At 40.1% G+C, this 21677-nt stretch overlaps 1 protein-coding gene across 2 annotated transcripts in view; it reads right to left on the reverse strand.

The window, feature by feature from the left end:
* LOC113128026 (endonuclease V) overlaps positions 1-21677 on the reverse strand; it is a 58841-nt gene that overhangs the window by 7679 nt on the left and 29485 nt on the right. For both annotated transcript variants that reach the window (XM_026303059.1, XM_026303058.1), the window contains exon 8: positions 16056-16125. In XM_026303059.1, the coding sequence (XP_026158844.1) occupies positions 16057-16125 (69 nt within the window). In that variant the 3' untranslated portion in view covers position 16056. The remainder of the gene's footprint in view (positions 1-16055; positions 16126-21677) is intronic.

Genomic DNA, 21677 nt, shown 5'->3' on the forward strand with positions numbered 1-21677 from the left:
ACACCAACTGCATATTTCACAGGAGTTGACATCTGTGCTAAATATTTATGACAGACATTTACAGTCACAGTAATACTTGTAGTACCAGTAGATGTAAATTCATTTACTGAAGCAGTGAAGCACAGATACACCCTTGTACAATATTTTCTGGTAACACCAAAGTAAGCAGCAGTAACCAGACCCTGTTTTTGGCAGTATTAAATTCAACAGCTTGCCTGCTGAAGCCCAATGGCTCTACCCTCAAGAGAAAGTACTGCTTTCTATTCAACCAGTGGAAGTGAAAAGGAACAGTCTGCTGTTGTGATGGTTGACACTGAGGGATTTGTACTACAGCATATTTTTTTATAAAATATTCTGGTTGTTCCTGAAGGTTCATACTATCTGAATGTTGCACTGCTCATCACCCAGTGCTCAATAAACTAACTTTTCTCAGAACAATTTCTTTGATGATATCCACTAACCTCACACCTCACCAGTCTCATTTGACTGAAGTCTTCCTAAAAAACACAACACACAGTCCCTGCTTCCTCTCATCTGTCTGTCTCTCTCCAGTTTCTGCTCCAAAGAAGCTGCTTACCAACGGCCGAGAATGGCTTTGAAGAGATGCCCCCTCATACTGAAATCTGATTGGGTCAGTATGATATGATTCACTGCCTAGTCTGACAGCTGTGAGAGAAAAATAGAAAGAGGGAAAAAGGCAGTCCAAAAAGACAGAAAGAAAAAAATAAAAGATAGATGTAGATGGAAAAAGACAGGATGTCTGAAGCTGCCTGTCTGACATTAAAGCACAGGCTTCTTAAGGCAGCTGAGCCTTGATACTGAAGGGTAGGATGAGGGGGTGGAGATGAGATGAAGGGTCCCTTTGTTACATCCAGTCAGTGAAGAGAATTGACACAACATAACGAATAGTACAATCTGTGCACACCACTGCATTTTTAACAGCCAGAATTTACCAGTGCCTACAGTATGTACTATACATTCTGCAACTATGCAGCATTATCCCAGGGTGTCATTCATAAATTTATGAAGACAGCAGAAGTTTGCATACACAAAGAAAAAAAAAACATATTAGTGTGACATTTCAGTTCGAAGTCAAATACCAACATCACTGATTCACTGCTCATCCCACCACCAAATCAACTCTCTTTTACTTCCCTGTAGTAAAACACCATGATGCGAATGAGCTGTAGTGGCCTTGACGCATGAAACTGGATGCTGTATCTTCGGTAAACTCGTGGGCAATACAAGCCACCACCACTCATGTTGATCTACTCTGTAGCAACACGCACATTTCAGCTTATGAATAGCCTGGGAGATGGGGCATTACAGTGAAATTACAGTGAAAGGAGCCCAGGGGCCACAAGTTCTTTATAGTAAGTAATGACGTGCGTGCATGCGTGGTGTGTGTGTGTGTGTGTGTGTGTTTCTAGAGGGTGGGAGGTGGGATATAGTTACTACAAAGGGTGACAGCATATTATAGAAAAAAAAACATATTGAGCACAAACACATACATGCAGAAAGATTGTGAAATGTCAGTGAAGAAGCACATGTGTGTGAGCGACACTGGAGCTACTGATGTGTCTGGGCTGAGACGCGGCTGATGCCACTGATCAGCATGTGATTATTTCAGGGGCTTGAACCTGTGAACTGCATCCATTATTTCCTCAGGGGTTATGATGAGTGTTTGTGGGGATAAGAGTGTGTAATAGAATAACTGAATGGGAGCATGCACAGTAGAGTGTGGAGGAGTATTATGTGAATTAATATGACGGAGCAACTGATAGAGACAATAGTTAGAGAGTCGGCTGGACAAACTGATTACTTCTGCTTTTGAGTCCAAGTTCATCTTCTGCACTGACCCCTCCTAACACCAAAAATAATATACAAACATTGTTCAAATGGTTTATATTTTTAATATATAATCTATTTTTTAACTGTTTAAGTGTATTTTTGATTATATTTCCCAGAATGATCCCAATAGTTGTTTTCTGGCCATTTTCAGAGTGAATCAATTGAGTGATGAGTGAGTGGTCAATTGAAGGAAGAAAATCCTTTTTTTCTTCTTGGCTAAATAAGTGATCTAAATACTGAAAAAATACTAAATATGATTATTACTGCAAAAGGTTTGCAAAATAAAACAATACATTTTTATTATAGAATGTTAACTTGCTAAAATCCCCAAATGCCCAGAAAAATGCATAAAACAAGACCTCAGCAACCTCAATAGTAGTTTGACAGCTCGATAAACAGACACAGGCAGTCAGATGGATAATGTAGCTGGAAGAATAACCGTCTGTTCCTCTAGCTTCTGCAACTCCATGCTATCTTTCATTTAGTGTTTCTTTTAGTCCTCCAAAAAATAAAGCAAGTCCTGGGATTTTACTTTGTAAGGCTATACAACTACACAACCAGTGTTAGGACTGTCTTTTTTTTTTTTTTTCGCATGATTTTGAACTTCACACTTCATTTGATAATCCTTTTCATTTATTTGCTTAGTGATACAACAGGTAAAACTGATCAGCAAACTATGCTCTGTTGTAATTTTGCAATTAAACAAGTTATTATAGTGAAAAATTAAATTTTGCTGAAAGGTCAAATCTTGACTAAAAGGTGACAGCCCTATCCACTATAACACTACAGAAACCTACTGAAAATACCTTTTTGACTTGACACAGTTTTTGACTGAGCTGTTTCAGCTGGCTACTTCTGAGCTGTCTAAAAACGTCAACACTTCAGTCATCCTGTGTGAACACAGTGCGACCCACTGTCTTGCTGTTCGACTTGCATCTTTAGTCAGGCTATGATGTTTAGCCCATAAAGTTCTTGGGCTCATGGGAAACAGTGTTCTTTTAAAACATAAAGACTATAACAAAATTGGATACATTTTTCAAAACAGTTGTTGGGTTGGCATTTGGTTTCATCCTGTGACAATAAACACTCATGAAAACACATAAATAATGCAACATGGTATACAGGGGATTAACAAATGTAAAATAAGCTATGCTATCTCACACAGGCATTTGTGTTTTAAAAATCAAGTACTACCCCAACTACACTGACATACAAAGAGAAGAACGGGCACACAGAGCTCCATTCAGTGAATAATGCGTGGCTCAGTTCACTGAGATGAGGTGCTCTGAAGTGCACTGTGCAGCTGTCTATCTAATGCCCTCATTAGGATTATTAATATTCAACAGCGTCAGCCAACTTTGATCCATTGCACAAGTTCACAAAGACATTGAAATGTGTGCACAGTTAAACAAAGAAAGAAAATAATCGTTCTTGGGTATTACTGCTCGAAATCTCAGGACAGCAAACATTGTGTATGAGACTACACTCTGCCTGCAAACTTAAAAGAAAAAAAAAAAAAACAGATACAGGAGAGCCGAGTACACAGCACTCTGAGGAAGCCTGAGCCATAGTAATCAAACATGTCTAAATATTTTGAAAGGTGAATGCTGGAATGGGAGAGGAGTTTAAAGGAGGAAGCATGAAATATTTCGGCTAACATAATACTGACAATTTTGCCTTTCAGCCTTACAAGTAGTGAGAAATTGTAATGTTTTCCTGAGGCTGGCCTGGGGAAAGTGATGAGAATTGTGTGGAACCTGCGAATGTCAAATTTATGTCAAATTTAATCACAATACAGCCACTAGTTGTGGGAGATATCAAATGCAGAGCCATCACTGGGCAGAGCAGGTAACTGCTTTAGGTCACCAGATGCTGAGGGGCCCTCAAAAGCCCCACGTGCAATGTGTAGCAACAGGCTTGTGGAAATATATTTCAGCATAGAAAATACACCAAGTGATGCACAAGGTAATTACAGTTATACTATGCGGTTCCACACCTCGTGAATGATGACTGATGCCGATTCAGTGACACTTCTGAAAGTTTACCTGACCTGAATATTAACCGCAGTTACCACACCCAATATTGCGGAGAGTATAAAAAGGCTTTGCATAATTGTTAAAGACGAACGTTCTCCTTGTCTTGCATAACACTGGACAGAAACAGCCACAGCACCTAATCTAGCCATGGGGACATTTTACTCTGGAGCATGTGGATTCAACAAACTGCTAGACCAATGCAGTGTCATTGTCTCTTTCCAGTAAACAGCTCATACAATGTAGGGCCATAAAGTTAAAATTCTGATCAGGATGCAGCAGACGACTGGCAGAGAGCTCCTGAATAGTTTAATACACAGTTTGGTGTTACACAATAGAACTAAGGTGGAAATCTCATTAATGTCTAACGCCTCCAGTCAGTGCGAAAGGCTTCTGAGAGCGTTAATCCCACTCCTGACTAAGTCAAGCATGACTGCAGACTGAAGCACCTTACAAGAGGATCATAGAGGCTGATGGCAGTGGGGATGGAGTGACTAAACAGGGATGGACTTTGCACACCAAACACTCATGAAAACAAAAGCCCTGGTGCTGTCTACTGAGCCTCTCTTCCCTTCCCCTTATGTCCTTATTACCACACATCGGCCTCAGTTGATTAATTCTCTGGTTTACAGCCAGGGCATGTGAGCAGTTTACGCTCATGGGGAAGTGGATAGCAAGACACCTGAGTATGACTTCTGCGCTTTGTGCCAAGGCTTCTATTGGAGATAAACAAGGCCATTTGTCTGATACTGCAGCACCTCACCTGTCATTATAACTCAAGTGCCAGGCGATGTCGGCCCAGTCATCTATCAATCACACGCACGTCAAGATGCCACAACAGAACACGAGGCTGCTGGAAACAGCGGAGATATGATACAATGCCACAGAGACAAAATACAAAACACACACAGTGTCTTCTGTTTGTTTGCCTCGATGAATAAATACTCTACCCTATTAAAACATCCTTTCAGGGCATCATGCTTTCTTTCGCTTCAGTGCAGTTTATAATTTACCTTTTCGGATTCTTCTGACCAGAGTGACTGAACACAACAATGCTATGTCAGCATGGAAGGCAGCATGAAGGACTAAACAATAATAGCTAAACAGATCATCACAACTACTTTGTTTAAGACTGACATGAGTTGTCACACTGACTCATCCATCTCCATGCCCACAGTTTTGTAAGGCTGAATATCTGTCAGTATCTGAAGACTCAAGCCTAACTGTGACATGGTCAGGGTCACTTTCTCATACTTTCTAAGCTCCCTTCAGAGCCACAGGAGATATTACACAACTGCTTTCACAGGCTGAATAGCACTTTCCATAGTGACTAAACCAAGCAATTTCATTTGACAGAAAAAATGTTTTATGTTGTATTAACTTGTGGGTAAACCTTGTATAAAATGTTGTTACATAAAAGTTTCGACATATTCAGTTTTGTCCTTGTTTTTAGTTCATAGTTCATAGCTCTAAGCTCTAATTCTCTGGTTGACTGGAGGCAGATAATGGGGAGTGGCACCATGAGATGAATGATTTGTCTACAGTACGGTGAGCAGAAGCAAGACCCTAAAGGTCAAGGGGTATTTGACCTTCAGGTTCAAGTCTACAGCCCTCCTGTATCACATCATCTCCTACAGTATTTTTTTCACTGCATGGAAGTGTAAAAAAAGGTTTTCGCAATGTTGGGCTTTTTCCTCTCAGTTTCTTCAATTTCTAATTATTTTAATAAAAAATTCCTTTAAGGCACACGATGGGAATGTACTTAAAAACAAGAAAAAATTCTTTACGCATTAATGTCACACCTGAGCACTAAGTAGCCAAAATTGTGGATCGACTCTTCAGATAATCCTGTAATGACAGCAGCAAAATCAAAATGGCTTGAAAACTAAAGTGTTATGGCACAGTCCACCTTTTATTAAGAAACATACAAATAAGACCTTTCCCCGCTGTCATTTGTAAGACAGGGTGATCTGTATATAAACCCCAGGCTAACTATGGCAACTTTTATCTATGACATATCTACTACGACAAAAAACAGTCAGAGGAAAAGGTCAAAGACTGGTGGGAGCAAAGACACATAGACTGATTCACTTGTCGGTGTCCTTCCACAACTCTGTGTCACCTCCAGACCTTTCTCCTGACGTAGTGTCCTCTGAACCATCAGTGTGCAGCATGAATCTATGGCGTGACTCAACCCTTCTGACACAACTGCCTCGCTGTGTGATTTACAGTAACACCGGCGCTGGAAATGACAGCATTATTACAACAAGGTGCTGCTGGGTAACTCCATCGTTGTGTGTGAGCATGCTGATGCAGTGACACTGTTAGGTGTTTATCAGATAAAGGGAATTTTTTTAAGGGCCACACCCTCTTGGCCTTGATTGTTTTGAAAAACAGCATTATGAAATAAAACCCAGCACTGGAAAAATGACATTAAGAAATAAAAACTGCGCAATTTAAAAAGGAGGATTTGCAATGAACCATGTTATTGTGAAAATAAGCATAATGTAATAATATTTTATAATAATGAGCACCATTATAAGAAAATAAAAACAATATATAGTTTATAATAAAGAGCTGAATTGCATAGATGTGTTGCATTATTTTACAATTTGATGGTCATATTATAAAATTGCCTTTATTTTTTCACATCATGTGTGTAATAATTAGTCATTCCATAATGTCCTATTTATTTATTTAATTTTGAACACTAAGGGTCTCCATAGAATGCAGGGGGTTTCGTGTCATTGCATTTGATGACACAGCTTCAGTGAAAAACAAGGCAAGTGGTGGCAATTTATCAATACTTGAGCACCGTGAGGCAGAGAGAGGCGAGGCGACAGGCAGCACGACACTGCATGTTTTTCTGCGTGAGGCCAAAATCGATGAAAAATGTGGTTTCTCCTCTGCAGCAACGGGAAGACAGGCGAGAGAATGAATAAACAGAGGAAGAGAAAGCGTCTTTCCTGGCCACCTGCCTCTCTTACACTCTGCCCTTTTATCTCTTTTCCTATTATCCCATCATGTCTTTCTCCAATGCTCTACTTCAATGCATGAACACAAAATCCACACAGAATGTGGAGTCTGCAACTGTGCCACTCTCTCTACTGGGAGAAATGTGTGGATGGAGAACTATCAAGGCAATGGAGGGTCAAGTAATAAAAAGCAACAAACAAATAAACAAAACAAACAAAAACCAAAATGTCAGAGTCAGTTAATTAAAAAAAAAAAAAAATTATCTTGGCTTAATGTTGGTCTTCACTAGTTCAAAATTACTGTACTAATGACTCCATCTGCTAAAGTCTCAACACAAATCAGAATGTGCCAGTGATTTCATCTTGCTGCCAATTAAGGGAGGAGTCACACAGAACAGATTAGAAACAGCTGAATATATACCAGCTAAAAACTATTTTCATGAAGCCAAGCCACTGAAACCAAATGAGGGAACAATTAATGGTGGTGGTGAAACATGGACAAATAAGATAAATAAACAAGAGAGCAATAGGAGAAATGTCTGCTGGGATTCTTAAGTAGAGAAAAGTGTTTATTGTAACTCCAGCTTCCAATTCAACATCACATTGAACTGGGAGTATTTTCTAAGACTAACACATTCTTCCATACTTTATGTACAAACAAACAAAGAGGGGACAAATTGGGTGAGAAAAAGCAGAATGAACTGCAGTGATACACTCACATTTACTGGAAATCACTTTGCACTTCGTATTCAAACAGGATGTGATACAGAGAATTAAGGGGTCTTTGAAGAAAAACCCTGTTCTTCAAGTTCAGCTGCTTTACTGCAATTTCAGCAGCCCGCTGCTGCTAGAAATAACAGACTCTCCGTGTAGCTCAGCCTCGTATATTTGTTGTTTTCACCGAAAATGCACAAAACTGGCCAAAAGCATGGATTGACAACAATTATGTTCATTAGATAGTTGCCAGCTTTGTCTTTGTACCATTTAGTGCAGGGCAGGTAAGTAAGGTTTATCAGAACTTTCTGAAAACTGTGGACCCAAAAACCAAAATAATGAGCTAGAAGAAGATAAAACACACATTTCATATTACACACAGTCATTTGACCCATTGTTGACAGCTCTGGTTTAATAAAACCCTTTGCTTTTTCTTGCCAACCACTTCTGTCTGTTATGATGCCTCTGCCACTAAGGTGACTGCTGGGATTGGGGAATAAAAGAAGACATGGACAGGAGCACAAGCGATCAGACAGACAGACAGTGAGAGGCAAAACTGAAAGTGCATACAGCCAACATATTGGTAATAAGCCCTAGTTGCATGTTAAACATGTGGATGTTTTCATTTCTATCAGTGAGGTTTGTTTAAAACCTGTCTGGTTATTCGATCAGATCTGCCCAGTCTCTGTATAAAAGATGCAGTGCTCCCACATCTCAGCAATTAACTTCGTGAGTAGAATATTCTTAGTTCTAGGAGTGATGAGGAAAACTACCAAAATAAGACACAAGTTGCAACAAATCAGATTTACAGTGGGTACGGAAAGTATTCAGACCCCTTTAAATTTTTCACTCTTTGTGTCATTGCAGCCATTTGCCAAAATCCAAAAAGTTCATTTTATTTCTCATTAATGTACACTCAGCACCCCATCTTGACAGAAAAAAACAGAAATGTAGAAATTTTTGCAAATTTATTAAAAAAGAAAAACTGAAATATCACATGGTCATAAGTATTCAGACCCTGTGCTCAGTATTGAGTAGAAGCACCCTTTTGAGCTAGTACAGCCATGAGTCTTCTTGGGAATGATGCAACAAGTTTTTCACACCTGGATTTGGGGATCCTCTGCCATTCTTCCTTGCAGATCCTCTCCAGTTCTGTCAGGTTGGATGGTGAACGTTGGTGGACAGCCATTTTCAGGTCTCTCCAGAGATGCTCAATTGGGTTTAGGTCAGGGCTCTGGCTGGGCCAGTCAAGAACGGTCACAGAGTTGTTCCGAAGCCACTCCTTTGTTATTTTAGCTGTGTGCTTAGGGTCATTGTCCTGTTCAAAGGTGAACCTTCGGCCCAGTCTGAGGTCCTGAGCACTCTGGAAGAGGTTTTCTTCCAGGATATCTCTGTACTTGGCCTCATTCATCTTTCCTTCAATTGCAACCAGTCGTCCTGTCCCTGCAGCTGAAAAACACCCCCACAACATGATGCTCCCACCACCATGTTTCACTGTAGGGATTGTATTGGGCAGGTGATGAGCAGTGCCTGGTTTTCTCCACACATACCGCTTAGAATTAACGCCAAAAAGTTCAATCTTGGTCTCATCAGACCAGAGAATCTTATTTCTCATAGTCTGGGAGTCCTTCATGTGTTTTTTGGCAAACTCTATGCAGGCTTTCATGTGTCTTGCACTGAGGAGAGGCTTCCGTCGGGCCACTCTGCCATAAAGCCCCGACTGGTGGAGGGCTGCAGTGATAGTTGACTTTGTGGAACTTTCTCCCATCTCCCTACTGCATCTCTGGAGCTCAGCCACAGTGATCTTTGGGTTCTTCTTTACCTCTCTCACCAAGGCTCTTCTCCCACGATTGCTCAGTTTGGCTGGACGGCCAGGTCTAGGAAGAGTTCTGGTCGTCCCAAACTTTTTCCATTTGAGGATTATGGAGGCCACTGTGCTCTTAGGAACCTTGAGTGCTGCAGAAATTCTTTTGTAACCTTGGCCAGATCTGTGCCTTGCCACAATTCTGTCTCTGAGCTCCTTGGGCAGTTCCTTCGACCTCATGATTCTCATTTGCTCTGACATGCACTGTGAGCTGTAAGGTCTTATATAGACAGGTGTGTGCCTTTCCTAATCAAGTCCAATCAGTTTAATTAAACACAGCTGGACTCCAATGAAGGAGCAGAACCATCTCAAGGAGGTTCAGAAGAAATGGACAGCATGTGAGTTAAATATGAGTGTCACTGCAAAGGGTCTGAATACTTATGACCATGTGATATTTCAGTTTTTCTTTTTTAATAAATTTGCAAAAATTTCTACATTTCTGTTTTTTTCTGTCAAGATGGGGTGCTGAGTGAACATTAATGAGAAATAAAATGAACTTTTTTGATTTTGGCAAATGGCTGCAATGACACAAAGAGTGAAAACTTTAAAGGGGTCTGAATACTTTCCGTACCCACTGTATCCTTTAATAGCAGTATGAAACCGGCAAAGTCACAGAGGTCAATGCCAACGTGCACTGCTATTCCATGTGGTGACCAACACCTTACTAACACACTTGTGCTGGTTTTTCCATAATTTCTCACTTAATTACATATAAAGAGGAAACGTATTATTAAATCTTTGTGCCCCTGAGTCACTTTAACATGTTTTATTTACTGTCCCCTAAAAGCAGAGCTGGCATTGGAACTGTTTGCCCTACAGTCTGGGTCAGTCCTAGGCTCAGCACCCACACACAGCTAGAGGCTACAGGCACAAACTCACATACAGACTTGATAATAGATCAAACTTTGAGATTTTGGGTTGACTTTTATTTTCTAAATAAATTATAACAGACTAACCTCACCTCTGTCTCTGTCCCAATTAAGACTAACACATTCTTCCTTAAACGGTTAAAGCTAAATTCATCAGCAATAAAATGCTCCCTTGCTTGATTCTTCAATTTACTCAGGGGATTTGCTTTAAGACCAATTAACAAACCAAACCAGTTTACATCATGCTAAATAAATGAATGCATAAAGCTGAGCTCTCAAATGATCTAATAAATGTGCAGATAAGGACAGATATGATGTAAAAAGCATTCACATTTTAATCGATGGTTAATGGGTGGCAAAGACAGCATAGATCACACATCTATGTTATACAAATTATGTGCATGTTTCTCTGTTAATAAGCAAAACATGCAAACTGTATGGAAAAATTAATTGTATGCATTAAAAGAGTCTCAGGTGACACCTGCAAGGTTCTATAGAAATCAAAACTTTTGATATCAGCTTCATATTTAAAAGCAGGCACATACACACCACTGTCTGTGTGCTAATGCACTGAAAACTGCGGGGAAGTGGAGTGAATGGCACCAGACACCTTAATAAATGTAGACACCAAACTGTTCTGAGCTGCACAGCCGTGACAGTTCTGTCTATTTTTGCCGCCGTCATACACACTGTGACCCAACTTGTTAATAACTCAACCTTAACAGGTTAACTGTTAACCAGCCAAAGTGAGATGAGGTGGGGTCACGACGTTTTAAAAAACATTACGCAGACACTCGGTGATATGTGGTGGAATTGGTGTTTCTGAAATGAGGAATGAGGGGGCATAGGAGGCCAGTGAAGCATTGACTGCCTCTGCAGCACAGTCCTCCAGCTAATACTGATGCTGAATAGAACCTCCAGCAACAAGCTGGGTCCTTGTTCTGCTATAAGTTTTTAATGAGAGCAGCTGCTCCCGGCAGAGCTCATCGGTCCAACTTTGGGCAACATTTTCCATGGCATTTTAGAAATGTTTTTGAAAAGGGCAGCAAAGTTTGTATAACAGCATGAAGTTGATTGCAACCATAATTGAATAGCTCCCTAATGGCTTACAAAAAACCCATACAAATATAACTCAAACATAGTTCCAATCGAAATTGTATAAAAAACACTAATGAAAGTCTTAAAGTCAAGATGTTCAATTCCAGTTAAGATCTATCATCATCCCACTAGTTGCTCTGTGTTTCCTGTTTAAATAGACGGTCTCACCATAAAATTCAGGCAAAATCACCACAGAAATACTTATTTAAAACAACTTGTTCGAACCGCACTAATAGTTCTTTGTAAAAGAAAAAGTAGAAAATACATTTCCTCTTAGAAATATTTAGCTCAAAGCTTTTGCAGAGTTTTAAATTTGTATCATTTTGTTTGCTGATATAGACTTTAACTTCAGGTCTTATACAACCTTATTGAAGTAATGTTTTCTGTTTTCTGTTTTCTCACTGCTTGTTCACTGCGTGTCCTTTCAAAAAAGGTATCCCCGCTGTGTGTGTGAGGATTTGATGCTTTTCTCAAGTTTTATCTGACTGTAAATTGAATCTTTGGGGCTCGGGTTGTTGCTTTAACAAAAAACATCACCTTAGTTTCGCACAAAATGAAAAATAAATAAACAATGATAATATGTCAAAATAGAAAATGAAAAATAATGGTTTGTTGCAGCTAGGGTTGTAACTGTTCAACTTCTTCCCATAATTTCAATGCGGATGGTTACCTGCTTTGTGATGAGGGCATGTCAGATGCAGATAATATGATGACTGAGGAGACCACACCCTGTGTCATTATAAAAAGCTTCCAGATGGAGGTTTGGACCAAATCAAAGTTGTGTGCACATATTGCAGTGATGAAATATCCTTCCACCAAAGCATAACAAGCATGAGGTACCACTGTGGTGACCTCTGTGGTGTTTTGACAGCTCATGTCACCTGATCAACAGGATATTCATTAGTGCCTGTTGATAGCACCTGGGCCAGATGCTCCTATGAAAGTTTAGTTCTGTGAATCATTCTTCTCTCCTCTCTTCCTGCAGGATCGTTGTTGCCTGAGATGTGTTTTCTTCTACAACATACACTCACCAGGTTTACACTCACACACATCCAACATTACTGATGTTACTGATTTCCACACTCCTTTTTTGGGGTTTTATGCTCTGCTGATTTATGTAGCTTTGCTTAATAAATTAGTTTATTTGTTCAGTTGTATGGTGTGTCTTCTATCACGTTTTGTGTCTTTTGTATACTTTTAAACCGAATATTGCAAAAGAAGCCAACTTGTACATTTAGAGCAACAAAACAAGTGACAAGGAAAAGTCACGGGTCACAAAGTCATGTCTGAAAGTCATGATTACGTGGGTTTCTGTGAGGTCTTGTGTCTGTGGAGTCGCAGGTGTGTGTTCTCACAACCTGGCTGAATTGTCCAGTGTGTGTCCTTATGTCTGTGGTCTGCCACGTTTTTAAAATTAGTTATGATTTGAACATTTTTTTTGTTTTTACCAGCTTAACCGTGATTACCTCAGTGTAACAGCACACTGAGTCAATGACATACAGCAACTACACTCATTTCTTTATTCCAACGCTGCACATGTATAATAAAGAAAATGTTTTGGTTGTCTCTGTGTATCAGTTTTCTGTTGTTCGTATACTGGTTCCCTTGTATAGTACAAATCCAGAAACAACCAGCTACAGCATAACTCAATCACTCTAACCACTGATACATTTTTATTCTCTTTCCTTTTCTCTCATGCAGTCATTGATTTTTCCACACTTTTACTCTTTCTCTTCCTCCCCCTGCACCCCTATTGTTCGCCTCTCTTTGGATCTTCATTTCCTCTCCTGCTGGTCTATCTTTCATGTCTCTCTTTCACACAGGCAGCAACATTGTGTCGCTTCCTGTGCCACCCACTGACACAGCCGCTGGCTCACTGAGCATATCTGTAGATCTTCAGGTGAATGCTGGAATAAGTTCACCCATGTACTGTGAAGCTGAAGGTGGATTTTCAATCTTCTTGTTTTGTCGTGACACTTGTGTTTTTTAATTCAGATCTGTGTTCAGAATGTGTTCAAACAGCTCTTCAAAAAGAAAAATCATTGACAGTAATATACTAATACTACTACATACATAATATGTACATCAGCCACTTTCTTAGAAGCCTTCTCTACAGTCACGCTGTGTCAGCAACTATAGGAAGTTGACAAACTAAAAGAAAAACCAACATAAAGTGTGTGTGTGTGTGTATGTGTTGGGCCTCCACATGCCACCAGAGTTGTGCCAGTGCACCTTGGCATTGGCTCTGCAGGTCTCTGAACTCGACTGAAGGGATAAACACCATTTTTTCCACAGATAATCCCTTATTTACTGTTTTGATAATGACTGCTAAGACCGTCCAAAATCTATCTCAGGTGTTCAGTTCGGTTCAATCCATCTCTTTTTTTAATCCACATTTTACAAGTGAAGTCTAAATGCACAACTGCTTAACATATTCACTTAAACTATGACAAAAAACAAGGTACCCGACACCAAATAGTCTTTTTTTAAATGTTTAAGGAAAGTGTACTCAGAGAGATCTTCCAAGATTTGAGGAAAATCTAAATTTTGCTTTTACTCTTGAGAGTTCAAATGTTACAAGTCAAAAAATTAAAGAAAAACTCCATGGATTTTAAACACCAAAGTCTGTTTACTACTACAACTTGTGGAAAAAAGGCTCTATCAAGTCTGTTGTGTCTCTTGAGGGAACTGTGCAAAGTCAGATAAATGTCAGGTTGCATTAGCCACTACAAAGATAACACGCACGAATCTCTACACAAACTGTCAGCTGTCGTAGTGCATCGTGGAAAATTGGGGGTGGGTTCCAGCTATAACAAGGGGTAAAAAATGCACTGGTATAAAAAAGAATAGATGTGTCTGTCTCTGCTGCATCCATTTGGATTGTTTTTTTAAACTGTATAATGCTAAATCAGTCAGTACATTAGGAAAATACCTAACTAAAGAACTTTTATCGTCTATGGTATTAGTTTCATCTGACCTTCTGTGAAGTACTGAAGATAATTTTTAAGATATCCTGCCAAGACAGAGATAAACCTACCTAATTAGTGATCCATCCATCCTTATCTATAACACCATTTCCTAACCAGGGTGGCAAATGGGCTGGAGCCAATCCCACTTGACACTAGAGTACAGCCTGAACAGATCATCAGCCTGTTACAGGACTGACACATAGAGACAGACAAACACTCACGCTCACGTTCACACCTATGGGCAATTTAAAGTTGCCAATTAACCCACAAACACAAGGACATGAAAATTCCAGACAGAAAGGCCCCAGGCTGACCAGGGTTCAAACCCAAAACCTTCTTGCTGTGATAGTGCTAACCACTGCAACACCATGTTACCCCTTAATTAGTCATACTAACCAGAACAAACCTTCTTGGTAATGATAATGTAAATTATAATCCTGCAAAAATAATTTAAAGGAATAACATGAGTCAGGTGTAGGACTCACCCACTGTGCTATGGTACAGTGTGTCTGTGTCTGTCTGCCTAAGGCCTTCAGGAACCTGCAGCGGCTCTGCCTGCTCAGCACAAAGCCTGTCTCACTCTCTTTGCAGAGAGGTTGATCAAAGAGCGGGACGCACTTTGAGGATTCACCACATAAGCGAGCCATCCTCATCAGGATGAACACGGACATCCCATTATGCTTCCCAGTGGGGTAAGCTGAGAGCACACACAGCCTAGTGTGTTTGTGAGCAACTGTGAACAATCCAGTGAGTGTGAGCTCACACGAGCGGCTGCTCTTCAGCCCTGGATGCTGGATTCTGGACACGTCTGACAATTCTTCAGTTTGGAGGAGAGTAGCGAATGATGATGAGTGTTTTTTGAAGCATCAGAATGTGCTAACAGCCTGCAGCTTTGATCCATAATGAGGAAGGTAAGGTTGATCTGTGCAGTGATGCCTGTTTTTTTTTTTTCAGATGAGAATCACAGCATCAAAGGTTTTTTTCTCTCTCCTCATCATTGCCTCTGTCTTTCTGTCTGTGTCTCTGCTTAACCTCAGGCATCCACAGCTCGCCTCTGCCCTGTCCACGCCCCACCAAATATGAAGGGAAGGTGTCAGAGGCTCTTAAACTCTCAAACAAACTGAGGCAGGACGAAGCTGTGTACTGTCAATGAAACATCCCAACCGGATGGATGCGCTCCCATGACCTCTGACCTCCTTACTGACAGGGGGATAAAACTAAAACATTGTTTGGGGCCATGTAGACTACATGATGCATGGGTTTAATTTCATGATTCAAACCTTTCTCCCATGTTATTCTTTCTCTGTCCCTACTGTGCTCCTGCTAATAAGCCGGAAAGAAAATACTTTCTTTAAAAAATCCAGCCCATTCTGCAACGTCTTCCTACACTAATCTGTTATCCGATTGTTTATCCTCGTCTACAATAAATTTGCTTAGTTTAAACAGCAAATTAGATGAGAATAATTAGACTTACTACTAACACACTCAGCTTTACATTGGGATTTGGGGAAATTCCTAGATGAGTCACTTGCTGTGGCTTTTAATTCTATTTTAAGACTGTGTAAATCACTACTCTCACTGGGTGCCAAGGCACCACATAGTTATTTGTGTGCATGTATGTGTGAGTGTGTGCCCTGGCATGCAAGAACGCACACGTGTACGCCGTACATTTTGTCACTTACCTCATTCTTTGATTCCTGTACCAGCAGCTGGGAAGTGAGTGCGAAGGTATTCTCTGGAGTGGCAGTCAGCCTGCGGAAGAGGCGAGAGGAGGATGGGGATGGTGGGAGAGAGAGAGAGAAATGAAAGTGAGGGAGAACAAAAGTGAAACGTGGTCTATATTTAACAAGTTGCAACAAACTGCTTTCAGTTTCTGAGCTGTGATCAGAGGTGAGCAGGAACGCCCTTACACATATCTTCTGAAGTTCAAAATTAAAACGAAGTTCCTTGAAGCTGACGTTACACAGGACAAACTAACTCTTCAGTTTGCTGCCAAATCTGACAAACGACATAAATTACTGTGTACAAATGTCTCTGAGAAAGTACAAATAAAATACACATCATTATATCTTCAAAAGTCTTCAAATACACATCATTATATCGCAGTGCCCCATCGTGTGCCATCATTTAAACATCCCTCTTTATGATCTCTTTTTAAGCTTCCTCATATGACCATTTATTATCAAAGTTTTGCTGTGGGCTACTCGATCTTAATAATGGCTGGTCACAAGCCAAAATTGTGAGGATATGAGGCTCAACACAGGCAACACTCCATCAGGGCTGTGATGATCACTTCTGTCCTGAAGTGCAGGCATCTGATTTTCATGCTGGATACATTTTATAATGGAATAATTTGTGCAATTCTGAATGCATTTGTGCAAATGTGAATCTGTAGTTGCTGTAAGGTTTGCACTTGTCTTCAGTCTCTTAAACACTGAAGCCAAATGGCAGCGGCTTAGAGGTGTGGTTCACCTGCAAAAAATCACTGAAAAAGTGATGACAGTTTTATAACTAATAGCAATTTTGCTGGCAACAAATATCTTAAATTGGATTTGGTAGGTGCAGCCTTAGTTTGCAACTTGCAGTTCTCTCCCCCACAACAGTGTGCAGTCAGTGTTTTAGCTGGACGTTTTGTACAGTTGTCATTGCAGGACCTGGCTTTATTTTATTATTTTTTTAATTTATTTTTCTTCAGTACCTCCTGACATTTCTATTAGTCATTAGTCATTTTGCCTGTTCTACTTGGTATGGTAGTTTGACAGGGGAACTGTGCTCCTGACGTTTTGCACCGTACTTCACAAAAACCTGTTGGATTTATGTTTTGAAAATATATAAACAAATAAAGTAATTAATCAAGTCCCTGAAATGAGAGAAAGGGACAACTCTCCTAATATTAACTGCCATAATGACAAAAAGTATAAGAGTTTTTGTATGTGTCTTCTTCCCAAAAGCAGAAGCAGTAACCACCAGCTTCTGATCAAGACCATGATTCATAAATCTGGTCTCCTCTGATCACACACACATTCATCAGATGACAGCGATTTAGATGTGAATTGATGGGAAGGACCCATTTCTGTGTGTGTGTGTGTGTGTGTGTGTGTGTGTGTGTGTGTGTGTGCATAGAGTATGTGTTTGAATATCCACACAGATTTCAATGACAGTCTTTGTTTTATGAGAGAGAAACACATGGGCACCACAGAAGAAAAGCTTGGATATCAAAACAACCAAATAAAAGACGACACACACACACAGTGCAAATCCCAATTCTCTTATTTTATCATTCCTCGGTCCTGGGTTGACCTGGAAGTTGTTCCACTCAACCATGATAAAGGACATCCCAAAACTCTTATTTCTGCTATGACGAACGAGAAAGCTACTTGGAGGAGATATAACCCAGGATATATGAGTGCATCCATTGTGGAAGTCTGTTACAGATTAAAACATCACTTTATCAGAAATCAGTTTGTGGTTTGACACTGCACATTAAGGATCAGAGGAAAGGATGTCTCATGTCTAGAAAAACATGTTTGCTGGCTTCTCTGCCCTTGCTTCTTTTCTTTGCAGGTTACATCGATGGGACTAAGATGCAAGGAAAAGACACAAGTGAGGGGAAACATGGATGCAATTAGTGGAATTGGGACTTACCCACAGTCATGTTTCTATTACTTCAAAGAACATTACACTGACTTACATCATTTCCTGGAGACCTCCCCTAATAATATTAACCATAGCGACTTGTTGCCTCATCCTCACCCTTACCAAATCATCACCCTCAAATTTGATGGTTTCCATTATGCTTTTCGTCTCCAAAAAGAGAGCAAATCTCCAGAGTAAGATTTATGTACACACACACACACACATGCACACAGACCACACACTTACTGAATTGTCCCTTCAATGCGAGAAAATGATGAATAATACTTATTACGTTTGTTGAACCGTCTATATGTAAAGTGCCTCACTCTGGCAAACCCTGTTGAACCTGCAGTGACTAACAAACTAACTTGCCGTACTCTGGGTAAAAATACTCTTAGTTGATAGGTAGATCCAGGCAGAAGCTAAAACTGTATCGGAAACCCCAAAACAGAAGAGAACAGAACAGCAGGTTTCAGAGCGCTTATTTACATAATGCGCTAAAGGGGGAAAAAAAAATCCCCATAGCTACTTGGCCTGGGCTTACATGCAGACACACACACACAGACCACATTTAACAATAAGCCTGCACCAACCACCCATCCAGTCATGGCTTGGACACACCTGTAAACTCAGAGACCTTTTGTTCAGTGTCAGCAAAACCACACCAATGTGTACCATTTATCATGACAATATTCATTATCGCTGGATCAGCTTTTAGCCATGTTAGGTACAAGCTCCGACTGTCAGGTGTGAAACTTTGAATGAAAGAGGAAATAACTTTTACAAATGAAAAGCTGATTTAATACACAATTGCATTTTGCCGTTGTGCTATAACTTATGTTAAATGATCCTGTAACATTTATCCATATCTTCACTTGATCACTAATACTATTACTATGCTTACTTTATTACTATTACTGTTCAGCAAGTTGCTTCAGCTGTGTCTGAAATCACTCACAGTGTGGAAATATGTCCTTTATGTTTGCATGAGACTCTGACTACACTGGGCAGCTCTGTCAGTGACAGACTGCTCCATCCCCCGTGTGTGACGGAGCACAGGTCCTTCTTTCCTGCTGACTGTACAACCAGCACTGCTCCCAGAAGACCCCCAACTGACCTCATCACCCCCAGATCTGTAAATATACAATATACCTGAGTGCAATATTGTCCGATTTTACTTGGTATATATATATTTTTTTTTTTTTTTGTAAAAAGCTTTTTTTCTATTCTGCTTTTATTGCTTTATCTTTCGCTGTACTGGCTGCTGTGAAGATGTAATATTTCCTGCTGTGGGACAAATAAAGGTTCTTCTTATCTTATTTTATGATGTAGTACATTAAAAAATTACACAAGGATGTGATTGCTTGGATACTGTAGTAGAAAGTACATGTGTATACAGTCTCACAATGCAGTGTTCTGTGTCTTGCAGATGATTACGGATGGGATGTCCTGGAATACCTTCGCTAAGCGAAGCTAACAGCCTGACGGCCCCAGCTTTATACTGAACAGACAGACATGTTAAAACACCTGTCAAGAAAACAAATAAGCCCCTTTCACAGAATATCATCTATTCCTTCATAGCAAGAGGAAGTACCTGCAAGAAAGGAATTAAATGTTTAGACTCGTCTTTTCGCCAAATACTCTAGACCTGGCAAGCTGACAGAAATTTGTCCAATAAACAAACTAGCCTCTTAGCTCCTAGAACATTTATTTACAAGCCTGTCCGCTCTGTAATTGGACATTGCAGACCAGAACAAGAATAAACAGATTTTTCACTCTGTTTTGTCAGACTGACAAAGAAAAACTGTGGTAAACTAAAGAGACTGCATTGCTGCAGAACAAAGAAAATACTTAAGCCTGGTCAGTTCAGAACTGGTTTCCTCTGGCTCCGGTCTATGGAAAGGTGAGGATGCACAGCTGAACAGATGTGCATTGCTGGCTCTCAGCTGTGCTTTTGGTACATTCAGGCCATACACAAGTACATGCAGAGATGTCGGAGTCCTGGATTTGGTCCAGTAGCCTGGGGCAGGTCTTTATCCTCCAGGCTCTCAAAGCCCCTTAAGCCCTGAAGCTATGCCGGTATGCTCTACCCGCTCTTTTTTTCTATATCTCCTTCCCAAATCATTTTTATAACTCTTCTTCTCCGTGGAATCACCTTCCCTTTCTTTTCTTCTTCAAGCCAAATCTTTTTCATCACTCTAATCATTAAACTCTACTCTCCTTCATTTTCTCTCCTCCCCCCTCAAACCTCAATCTCACCTCTTATACCTCTCAGTAGCTCCCATATCCACCCCAGGGCTGCTCTTTCATCTCTCTTCAACCTTACTGCAACCTCTCTGTGGAGGTCCAGCACCAGTGGCTGCAGCGCCAGAATGTCAGACAGGTATATATTAACATTTAGACAGCCTTGGGCCTGAATGGGAACCCCGGTTGAAATCAGTCATATCCTCTAGGCACACTAGGAAAAGCCAACTGGTACAGCTGTCACTGGCAGAGCATCAGTGTCAGTCTTCTTCACAGATGTTTTACCCTGACGTGACTGTTTATGCATGCTTCTCTTCCTCTCTCTTTCTCTCACATTTTCATCTAAGACTTGTCTGATCCCTTCAAATTCCACCAAACATATTGTGTTATGCTGCCATCAATGTCAAGTAAATGTATTTATTTTAGCTGGTCCACAGAGAATCTGGTTTTAAAAGAACGACCAGGGTACCACTGCTACCACTGTGGCTGACACAAATTGTTCTCATTAATAATTAACTTGTCAGTTATTTTCTATAAAATATATTACAAAATGTCACGTAACTATGAGAAATACCCATTTTCCAGAGCTGAAGGTGACACTCTTCAGATTGCTTTCGTCTGACCAACTGTTCAAAACCCAAAGATCTTCAATTTGAGAACAACAGTAAATCTACACAATTGAGAGCCTGGAGCAATGTTGGTCAGTCAAACAGCGGCTCCACCACATTGGACCAGAATGAAATATATCAATAAATATTGGATGAATTGGAATGAACTTGGAAAATAAATCAAAATGATTGTGGTGGTCTCCAAACTTTTCCACTATTGTTGCCAGCAAAATTTCCAGTTTGTCCAACACTTTGGTTTATGACAAATACTGCTACAGTATGTTGCAGCATTTCTAAACAGTGGCAGCTTCAGCTCATGTTTTACTTGTGCTACATCCTTATAAACATGGTCTGAACCCTACTTTTATTTTTAAAGTCTATGTTATTCTATTTTACCTATGTAAATACCATGATTGCACACTGGACTTCCAAAATACAGGGTAGCTACAAGTCAATACTGTGCCTGAACTCATCCTATGTATCTACAAAAGCAGCAATACAGCAGAGATCCATGGGAGACTCACTACATTACAAATCATCATCACACTCTGCTAAACAACACAACAGAAAATACAAACTACTGACTATTCAAAAGATTTTTTGAATTTTCTTAGCCATCAACCCAACATAGAATATTATGTTGACTTTAAAGTGGTGTTAAGTTTAGTTGTGGTGTTAAGTTTAGCTCGCTGTTTTGATTTGGGCTTTTTGGGCTCACATAAACATTGTTTCCAGATGCAAGACTTCCAGACTGATAACTAACCATACCGTTGTACAGTATGTACTTATATTGCACTGTGTATTTGTTTTTATTTT

The sequence above is a fragment of the Mastacembelus armatus genome, chromosome 1, assembly GCF_900324485.2.
Source record: "Mastacembelus armatus chromosome 1, fMasArm1.2, whole genome shotgun sequence".
NCBI lineage: Eukaryota > Metazoa > Chordata > Actinopteri > Synbranchiformes > Mastacembelidae > Mastacembelus > Mastacembelus armatus.